This window comes from Choloepus didactylus, chromosome 7 (assembly GCF_015220235.1).
Source record: "Choloepus didactylus isolate mChoDid1 chromosome 7, mChoDid1.pri, whole genome shotgun sequence".
Lineage (NCBI taxonomy): Eukaryota > Metazoa > Chordata > Mammalia > Pilosa > Megalonychidae > Choloepus > Choloepus didactylus.
This window is the reverse complement of record NC_051313.1, coordinates 16,367,044-16,378,090: the sequence shown is the minus strand read 5'-3', so window position 1 is coordinate 16,378,090 and position 11,047 is coordinate 16,367,044. Positions and strand designations below refer to the sequence as shown.

Below are 11,047 nucleotides of genomic sequence, written 5' to 3'. Positions count from 1 at the left end.
AATAAGAATTCTTTTAAAGCCCATTCTGGGGGTGGGGGTGGAGTATTAATACAGAGAGGAAAAAGGAATTTTTAATAATAAATTAATTGGAGCACATGTCTTTGAAGAACTGATCATATTGATTTTCACTATCCCCACTCTGTTTGTATATCAGTGTCTTTTAATTATTCCTGTTCTAGAATCTCAAAACATATATATTCATTCCTCTTGAGGCAGCAAGAATATGCTGAGACTATTTTGAGAATAACACTTGAAATCATTTCTAACATAAAACTTCTGAAGAATTTCAAGAAAAATATTAATCTGGAAAAACTGCTTATACCATTATAAAAATTTTAAGCCAGACTGGCATGGCAAATAAAGAGTTAGCTTATGTAATTGCAATAATATGGAATCTGAAGAAAATAAAAGTCTGTGAGGAATGTATTTGGAAATAAGAACCCAAAGTACAGCTGGTTAAAAAAAGAAAACGAGCAGCTCTGAATCCTCAGGTCAGTGACAGCAGTGCACTGTAGCCTGTGATGAACTCAAAGTGGCACGGTTCTCTGTGACCCAGGCAGCACACTGCCCAGCCTGCGGCAGACACACATTCAAATCGAGGAATTAAAGAAATGATATTGCTTATTTATTCAACAGATTTTACTAGTTATTTTTCAATCTTTTATAATCTTAATGCCATTTATTCCTCCCTTCCCAAATTAACATGATGTTTATCAAAATGCATAAACCCTAAAGAAACAGAATGTGTACTATAATTAAATATATAAATATTTTAATTTTGATATTATAAAAATTCAAACAATCATCACATCATTTTCCAGATGTGAGTGTGACTCTAGAAAAGTCATCTGCTTTTTAAAACAGAGATTGGAGAACCACGATTTTATTTAAGTCTATGCACTTCCAGAGATGTTAATTCCATACATGACTTCCAATTCATTCCATCCAGAAGTTCAAGCTCACAACAAAGGCAAAACATTACCAACCTACCTTGACAGAAATATCAGACCATTTACTTGGTAGCTAACAATAAAATTTTAAGCCATTTTAAAAGAATATAAAAATGTGTTTGTTCTTATAATGCAATGAAATCTAGTGTCCTTGACCTAATAAAAATCTCTATCATTTCAAAGACACAAAAAGGAGATTTATGCATAAAGAAATTTTGTAATAATTAACTATTTTACCTGTGTGGTGCTTTTAAAACAACCTATTTAGAGACTGAATCTGTCATTAATAATAAAAAATAAGAACAAAAACAATGGCTAGAACAGGCAAGACCAAGAATGCCTAGTAAAAGTCATTGATCAGAGATATCTCTATGTTCCTAGGGAGCTCTAATAAATTGTAAAGGATACAAACAAGATGTAGCTTAACTGGTCTCTTAGAGACCAAAATATAGACAGGGAGACAGGAGTTACAGGTGTCAACAGATTCACCATTCGAATCAAAATGAAACAATCTGAACACCACTGCCTCTTCTACTACATCACTACGTAGCAAGATCATGTTCAGATTTAACAGATTCTGAGTCCACTTTCAGAGATGGATGGAGCTCTGTTTTCGCCGCAGCACGCCCTGGCTTCACTGAGTCACTGGCAGAGACACAGGCACCTGGTTAGATGGGGGTGCTGGGGACCCACTGTTCATGGCCTGTGGGGGCACTGCAGCTGGCTCCATCTTGCTGATGTGTGTGATGAACCGAAGACGAAGCTTTAAAGCTGGTTTTAAATTACAGATAATCTTCTCCACCTATGAAGTGAAAACACATAAAAATATTTTAACCAGAGAACTTCAACTTCTCTCCTCAAAAAAACCAATTTACACGTATCTTGAGACAATAAACTAGGAAGTGTAGTGGGTGAGAAATTTCTCTACATTGTGTTTTAAATGCAGATTCAACTTTTTTTCTTCCTCTACCTCCCTCTTTCCCTACCTTCCTTCCTTTCTTCCATCCATCATCTATTTGCACACACTTAGAAAAGCATACCCAATTATCTAATCAGTCATCCCACTACGAAAAGCTAGCTTAGCTCACACTGGAAATTCTATACGCCCAGCAAGTGATAAACTGATTTCATTGACTTCTATGCTGTTTTCTTGGGCTGAAATCTCACTTTCTGCACAACATTCACCTGGAAGTCTGCAAAAGCAGTATGTTGCTCAAGTTGATAATCCTTTTTTAAAAAATGCCACCTTCACGGAAGCACAGAGTATGACTATGTTTCAAAGTTCTTCGAAAAACTCATCTGCAATATTTATCTGAATAGTATTAGATCTAATATTACTTAAAATATTTTAGAGAAATAAACATATCAACTGGTTTCACAATTTTCTTAGTTTTACTGAAACACTCTTGTACCTTCCCTGAAGAAATAACCCATTAAGAGTTTTACCTTTCCAGGTCTAGTGAGGATGGGGAAAGGGAGGAGACACTTTTCCGCTTCACCGTCACCTAACTAGCTTCTCCCTGCTCTATCTGTAAGCCTTTGCGTTTCTTAGGGTTGACAAAATCACCAAGATACATACTCAATTCTGGCAGAAGACATAAACAGATTCTGGGCAGGGGGCTACTGCATGGTCTATTTTCCCTGTGTCAAAGTTTTTTAGGCCCCAATATAAAGGATATGCTAAATAACACATTTCCTCATTGGTTCCCACTCATCTCTCTTTGAGAGTCCTGCTGAGACCTAAAGGAGAAACATCTTCCCCTCCCCATAACCCACCTCCAAGAAAGAATCTAGCAGACTAGGACTGATGTATCAATCCACCCTCCTTTCCCATTACAGAAGGAAATAACATTGAAATATGAGAGAGGCGACAGCAAACATCACCTATCCACCCTACCCTCACCCGTCTAAAAGAGCCCAGACTTGCTTCCTGCAGACAGGAGGCTCGGGATCCAAGGAGGTCCTCTCCACTTTCAGGGGCTCTATCAGGAAGTGCCTCTTTATGCTCTCATCAGGTGGCCTCCCGTAAACTTCACTGGAATTCAGAGCCTCTTTGAGGTGGACCCGAATAAATCAAATACCTATTTGAAATGGCAACCTTTCAACAGTGAGAACATGAGACTCCCCCAGGACTTTTATTCTTCAGACTAAGCATTCCCAGATCCTTCAAATACTCTTCATGGCTTATTCTCTTGACATCCTGGCTTCTGGCCTCTAGTCATGGTGCAGTTTGTCCAAGTCCCCAGAGTATACCCTAACTACTGGGGAGCAAAGAAGGACCATCTTCCCAGCAGCCACACCACCCTACTTCTTCCTAATGAGATTATGGTTCACTAAACCCCTTGGTCTTTGTCACATGCTCTGCTGCAAAGAGCAAGGGGCAAAAATGTAAGAAATTATAACATGTATATACTTTAATATTATATATAGAATAATATACACCAAAAGGGACTGCTATCAACATTTTCTGTTAAAAAAAATTCAACCAAAATAAAAAAATTCATCCAAACAAAAAGTCTATCACCATAAGGTCAAGTTTTCTAAATTAAGTAACATTAAATAAATTCAACTTACTTGCTCTTTTACACTGTCACCAGTAAACATATACTTCATATGATAGAGGAAGTCACAGATGGGATCCATGTAATTCAAATGGGTGCTACACTGGTCCACGTTCAGCAGCATGTCATAAAATGCCACACCAATCTATTTAACAAATATTGTAAGATTATTTCAATGGTCTCAACTGGTTCAGTCATTCAGCATGATGTAGCTGGACTCCACTATAACACCAGCATAGGGCGATAACAAGTTTGTTGAAGGAATTATCACATACCAGACACATCTCTATGCACATGGGAGATACAACATGCCCTGCATTTATAATGGAATCCAGGGTGCTACAAAGGGCCTCCTAATGGGCTTAAATGGATTTTCTCTTCATAATTTAGTCATTTCTCTTAAGAGACAGAAAATCCCCTTTCTAGAAACCAACTCCAGTTTCTGGAGTAACTGCATTCTCCAAGATACTTTGGATTGTACTTTCTTAGTTGGTAGCTCATGCTTTGAGGTTCTATTCCTGGCTCATTTTCTTTTTTCTTCACACTCTCTACACGTATGTTTATAATTAATTCCTCTGTACTATAGGACCCCAATGTACTTTTCCATCTTTGGCTTTCTCCTTGGAATCTTAAACCTGATGATGGGTATTTTCTCCTGCATCTCCAATTCAACACATCCCACACCAAACTCATAGGCATGCTAAGTCTACTCAAATTTCTCTTAGATCTTACTAAAGTGATTTCACTATGAATGGCTGTGACCGGCAGTTTGAAAAACACTGGGATAGAGACCTAAATAGAATCTATAGAACTTAATCTTATCACAAAAGACCCAGCTTATACTTTACCTCTATCATACACCGAGTTCTCTCTTGCTGAAATCTTTGTAAAAATGGTCCTACAAGATGGTACACATAAAGCAACTGAAATTCAGTCTTCACTATAGGAAGAAGTACTTCGGTGAGAAACCTAAAATTTGAAGGTTAAAAAAAAAAGCTCCTGTAATTTGAAATCAGCTTATTATTTGAATTTTGTTAATACAGCCTACCCAAGTACTTGCAAAACTTGTAATAATTACTTTAAAGTTTCTTTTAATTTTGTTAACAATAATAGTTCTAATTAATCTCACATTTCTCTCTGGCTCTTACTTTCACTTGATTGATTTTTGGAATAAATTACTTCAGTTTTAGGAGTATTCTTAACAGTAAAACTACTGAGTAACAGAAAGTGAGTAATCTAATCTAGTATAAACACCATTCTCAAGGAATTTCAATCTCAATAACAACAAGTATAAAGTCAAGAAAAATAATCAGAAAATAGGCTAGTATCAGTTATTCATTTCTAAAGGCAACTTTTGGGATATGGTTTGGAAAAACACATGCATTTGACTAAGCCTCCTGAAACTATAATGGAAAACCAGACAATAGATTATTACCGGACAAACAAATCTATTTTCTTCAAATAATTCTGAAATGAAAGAGGCTTTCTGATTAACCAGAAAAACCGACTTAACTAAAAACACCCTTATTTTGCAAGTTGTTCTAATGGATTGAGATCTTTGTAATCTAATGTGTAAATAAGATTAAAAAAAGAAACACAAAGACAGTCAAATTTCTTGACGAAATCATACTTACTTTGGAATTAGAGAAAGTTGCCCAATGTTCGAATGGTGCCACACAGCATGTGCTAGAGCTAACGTATAGCTACAGCTCATCTCTGAGTAGGACTGATGACAAGCCGTGAAATCAAAAAGGTGGAATGGATAGCCAACCCACTCTGTCTCAGATGTCAAGCTGGGACTGCTGATCACACTCACAATTCGATCATGAAGGACAATCCAATATGGTTCCTTTAAAACCGGAGGAAAGCCTGCTGAAAAATATCACTTATCCAGTACATAACCAGAAACCTAAAATAATAGCACCTTCTCACCCTTTTAAAGCTTTCTACGTATCCAGCTTGTGTCTTTGTGCATATGGGGATTTTGGAATATGGGTGGATAGTTTCGTAACTAGACAAATGGTCAATAACAACCTTCAGAGAAGTATCTGTGAGTTAGAGGGCTCTATACTTGCCTCTGTCCAGCTCATTTAGTACCTGTTATTTTACTACACAATAAATTGACTTTGCCAATATTCACCATATAGATGACAATGGCACACATACATAATTTAGAAATAAGAAATACATATTCTGGAGGTGTTTACTCATAGAGACACCCAATCAAAGTTTGTAGAACACTGGGTTAGACGACAGTGTTGAAATTCAAAGATATCACAACAGTCAAAACTAACAAGTTGAACTTCATTTTTAAAATTCAGATCAATAATGGCAACAGATAACTTTTTACTTCTTGTACTATGTCAAATGCAGCACTGCAAGTATAGTTTAAATGCTCACAAACACTACCTTATGGAAGAAATTATCACTATCCCCATTTGACAGATGAGGGAATGAAACGTAGAGAGTGTCAGTTAACTAAACCAAGCTCGCAAAGGAGTTACTGCTGGAGCCATGATCCATCCCAGGTTTTTCTGACTCTAAATTTTGGGTTCTTAACTATTAAGATCAGTGACATGCTCATCACACTTTAAGATGCTACAGAGCTGGGAGAGAGAGTTAAAACATTAGATTAGCAGCTTCCAAAATGGGGTGTGAATACTACTCCAGACGATTTGCAACATGACCCCTTCAGATGAGGGAAGGAAATATGAAAAAAATTAAGCTTTACCAATATTTACTATACAGACAAACATTGGTTTACATACATACTTTAGAAATAGATATATTTTTGAAGCTGTTTAAGGAAAAAATTATTCATAGAGGGGCATAATCAAACAAGTTTGGGGGCTCTGGATTAAACAATGATATTGAAATTCAAAGATATCAATAAGAGACACAGCTAATAAGATGGATTTCTTTTTTCAATTTACCACATAGATGACAATGGCACACATACATAATTTACAGATAAAAATAAATATATTCTGGAGGTGTATACTCATAGAGGCACCCAATCAAAGTTTGTAGAACACTGGATTAGACAGTGTTGAAATTCAAAGACATCACAATAGTCAAAACTAACAAGTTGAACCTACAAAATTATAGGATAAAGAAGTTAAATACCATATGTAAACTTACAATGCTTGAGGATAAATCTACTTCCCATAAAAACAAACATTATTTACCCACCCTAATCTGTTCCTCAAAGCTCTCTCTCTTACTTAGTCTCCCATGTTAGAAACCTGGATGTTTGCTTTGATTCATCCTACTTCTTCCTGCCTCCATTATTCATTGCTATTTCCTGGGGAGTCTACCTCCAAAATTAGCTCTTGAATTTGTCCTCTCCTTTCAATTTCTATCATCAGTGTCCTTGCTCAAACCCTTTCCAAGCCCACGGACTTCTGCAAGAGCCTTCTAGCTAACTGGTCTCTCTGCTTCCAACCTTGCCCCTCCCTAGATGTTCTGGACAGTCAACACCTGCCCTCCAAAATGCAGATTTGATCACGTCACTCCTTTAAAACGTTGAAGACCTCCTACTGTCAATATGGGAAATTTTTAATTCCCTAAATGTCTTTCAAGGATGTATAGAATTTGGCTCAATATTATCTTTCCAGTATCACCTCTTGTCACTCTCCCAACGCATCTCATGTTCCATTCGTGTTTCTGTGCAGTGGCACAACCTGTTACTATGACACAACTACTTCCCATGCTTAGGCACACCCTTGGGCAATTACTGCCGCAATTTTCCCAACCCTCCCCTGTCCCCATATCCATCACCAGATTACTAGGCTATCTGGTTAATGTTCCATTCTTTCCTACAGCATTTCCTAATCATATCAGGAAAAGTGGCCCATTTACACAACCAGTGGAGCCCTGCTCAACTGTACTAGGCTAGCTTTTTAATTATCAGTATTCCTGACAGTCTGTACAGTTCTTGAGGGCAGGGATTATTTGGTCTTCTCTACTCTCCTACACCTTGCACAGTGCCAGGCCCATGGTAAATGCTTGTCATGTGCTGTGCTGAATCTTACTTTTGCTGGGGAGGAAGAAGCACACATCAAACCACAGGTGATCAATAATTTATCAAACTGTGTGGTGCTGCCTGTACATATGAGGGTGTCACAGAAGGGATTCTGCATGTGACTGGAGAAGCCAGGGAAGGAAGCGGGCCCTATACTGGCAAAGAATGAGGAGGATATAGAGAAGCTGATGGAAGGAGGAAGGGCTCTGGCATAATGTCTTCTTCACTAACATCTCAGAAATGCCTGGAACATGCCTCAGTAAGCATTATTTGTATGAGTAAAGGCTCTAGACATGTAAGATTTTAAGTGGCCAAAAGTACATCAGATTAGGATGTAAAAACTAAGGCTGGATAGGCAAGGTGGGACAGAGCATTCAGAGACCTATACGTCAGGTAGGTACATTTAGATCTGATGCAGAAAAGCAAAGAAATCATCCTTGTAGATTTCTGAGGCAATCATACTATTTTAAAAAATTTGAAACAGTTCATTAATTTATAAGATGTCTTTGCACACATGCATCCTATATGCATCTTGTTCTTTCTGTCTACAGGACCCAGCTACAATCGCTCACTAAGGACAAATTGCAGTTATTAACTCACTGGTAGGGCAGTGATGATCAATCCAATTGCATTCATCCATGCAGTGATGTTCTCTCGTGGCACTAAAGGCTGACTGCAAGTGGGCAAAAAAGAGTAAACATGTGAAATTATATAAACATCTTATATGGGTCACAATAGATCTTAATTTGAGAATATATATTATGAGGAATGACAAACTGATCTACTCCAATAAAGCTAAAATGGATTCTCACTGAAAAAAAATTCAATAGCCACAAAAGCTAAATAAGACTTTTCTTTTTAGTTGTAATCTTTGACAATAGTTGCTGAGCTGAAAAGACTGTTTTCTGTTATTTATATTTCTTGTCTAATCATCATCTCCTACTTTATACTGATCTTCAAGACAGGAATCATTAAAAAACTTCTTCAGTGACAAGTTCATGTTACTCCTAAATTAAACGTCAAACTCACAGACAGGAGGAGGGATGACAGACCAGGTCTCCTGATGCTGCCCAGGGCTCAAGGCATGACACCTGGCACAAAGAGGAGGTCTATTCAGAGCCCGTCGGCCTCAGGGCAAAAGACTTTTCTCACAGCGCCAAACAAAAGACCACTCTCTTTCCAAGTAATCAGGGAATCTTCTCGCAGGAAACAGGACACCCACCTCTTTAGGACAACATTCAGAAGGGCATTCCCAACATCTTTGCCTGAAACATCCAAGGCCATGAGCTCCACACAAGTGACATGCAGGGCATGAGCAGCTGGGTTGGGAAACTCGTTGAACCTCCAGTCACAGTTTGGGAATGGGCCAGGAGATTTGCCAGCCATCGGTGCAGACAGTTAAAGGAATCACAACTGGATTATTCTGAGAGTAATGATTCACTTTTGTTTAGTGCTTTCAAAATGTTTCACATAGAAGCATCTCACTCAATAAGCAATTTTTCTGATTATGAGCCCCAATTTACAGAGAAAGAAGTGATGTGCCTAAAGGCAGAAATATTAAGAAACAAATAATACAATAAAATGTAAATAAGTTTGATATGACTGAAATATGTAGAAAACAAGCATTGGCCTCATGGGTATGCTTTGTTACAATTGTGATATTATAATAGCTGTGCATATAACCAAGGTATCCTGAGGCTTTAGCAGCCTGTTTTTTTAAAAAAATATTTCTAGGACAATTAATAAGAATATTCTGTTATAATGAGTAATTCTTATATTTCAGAAAACATGTTTGTGCAGGAAAATACATCACACCCATTAGTAGAAAATTTCTATCTAGTAAATAGTGGTATGGTATATAGATATCTAGGTATAGTGTGCTAACTTAAAACACGAAATCAAAAATGAAGAAAATACCAGTATAGCAGCTTTTTTCACTAAAAGAGCAAGAAAAGTTTTATCGTTGTCTATTAACATTAGTATTCTTAGATGTACTCAATTTATTTAAAGCACCAAGAAACTATGTGCCCTGGTAGCAAACAAATGAATGTGTTGTAAAATATAGTACATTTATTTAGGAATAAGATTTTTTTCTTTAAACAAGTCTCCATGAATTCTATTCTTAAATAGAAACGTCAACGGAGTGGATTTCAGCCTATCTGGCATGATGTTGCTAATTTAAGATTTTAAAACCTTTACAAAGGTAGAAATAAAATCGATAAAATGATTTTTAGGAAACAGAAGTCTTGGAATATATAAAAATATTACCTAGAAAAGAAAAAAAAGTATGGCCTCACCATCAAAATACTGTTATATCTGGAGAGTCTGGAAAAATCAAATAAAAAGGATATTATCTACTAGTCTGCCAATCAGCCTGCAATAGTAGGAGTCATCAGGGATCCAAGGGTTGTCTTCTCGTGCATTCATGGCGCACTTCAGGTAAGTGTCACTCAGACACCAGCCCTGTGGTCGATTATCCTTGAGAGAACCAATGATCGCATGGACAAGTTTACGTTTGAGATGCGGACGCTCTCTCAAATGCATTTCATAATAGTGTAGAGTATTATACAAATAAGTCACTGGACGATCTGCCAAGAAGAAAACTGATCACCAAAATGTTTATCTGGATTACCGACAACTATGAAAAGTGAATCCTCTGTTTTCAAGATTACCAATAAGACTATGAAACTATTTCAAATACTGGCAATTGCATAAATTGAGCATTTTTAATTTTACGACACGGCAGAAGGCTTCTAATAATATATACAAAGTTGAATTTCAAACTAATGTATTCCAAAAGGGTGTTCATCATATTCTTTGAGCTAGCAATTTCATTTTCAGGAATTTATCCTACAAAAATGACATGTGCAGGCTATCTGCTGCAGCCTTGGTTTGTGCTAGCAAAAGATTTGAAAAAAAAACCTGTGGTCAGAAAGAGGAACTGGTTAAGTAGATTACGGTATGTTTGAGGTAGCTTTTTATGTACTGATAGAAAATGATCATACATATCCACATTATAAATGTAGAAAAACAAAGTACATATGAATATTATCATATTTTATTTGTACAGAAAAAACAAGCCAGTATATCTAAGAAAGGATTCATGAGAAAGTAGTAACAGTGGCTGCCTATAGAGAAAAAGACTGGCTAGCTGGAAGAGAGGGATGTGACTGAATTACTTTTCACTGTATATCCTCTGTATACCATGTGCACATTATTACTGAAACCAAAAGGAAAGTGTTTTTATAGGAATGGTCCCTTGAACTTCATACCTGTTTTATAGTATGAAAACCCAATCTGAAAAGGGCAGCAAGGAAGAACTTTCAAATGGAGAATCAGGGACGGAGCCACAAAATCTTCCCTAAAAGCAGCAAGTAGCCAGGCAGAAATGACCCAAATAAATTGTTTGGGGACCTGGGGTACAAGGGAGAACATTTCAAGGTCCAGGTAAGTGAGGGACAAAGAGAAAATGTGGGCAGTGACTGTATCTCCCACCCTGGGTCCTGGTGCCC

The 11,047-nt window shown here is 37.2% G+C and overlaps 1 protein-coding gene across 4 annotated transcripts in view; it reads right to left on the bottom strand.

The window, feature by feature from the left end:
- Positions 1-755: 755 nt before the first annotated feature.
- MED23 (mediator complex subunit 23) overlaps positions 756-11,047 on the bottom strand; it is a 64,786-nt gene continuing 54,494 nt past the window's right edge. For 2 of the 4 annotated variants that reach the window (XM_037843379.1, XM_037843380.1), the window contains 7 exons: positions 9,887-10,123; positions 8,758-8,923; positions 8,136-8,208; positions 5,146-5,360; positions 4,360-4,480; positions 3,525-3,656; positions 756-1,752 (listed from right to left, as the gene is read on the bottom strand). In XM_037843379.1, coding sequence (XP_037699307.1) covers positions 1,585-1,752; positions 3,525-3,656; positions 4,360-4,480; positions 5,146-5,360; positions 8,136-8,208; positions 8,758-8,923; positions 9,887-10,123 — 1,112 coding nt within the window. In that variant the 3' untranslated portion in view covers positions 756-1,584. Of the gene's footprint in view, positions 1,753-3,524; positions 3,657-4,359; positions 4,481-5,145; positions 5,381-8,135; positions 8,209-8,564; positions 8,627-8,757; positions 8,924-9,886; positions 10,124-11,047 lie in introns of those variants that run through there. The other 2 variants (XR_005217918.1, XM_037843381.1) reach the window with 2 other exon arrangements.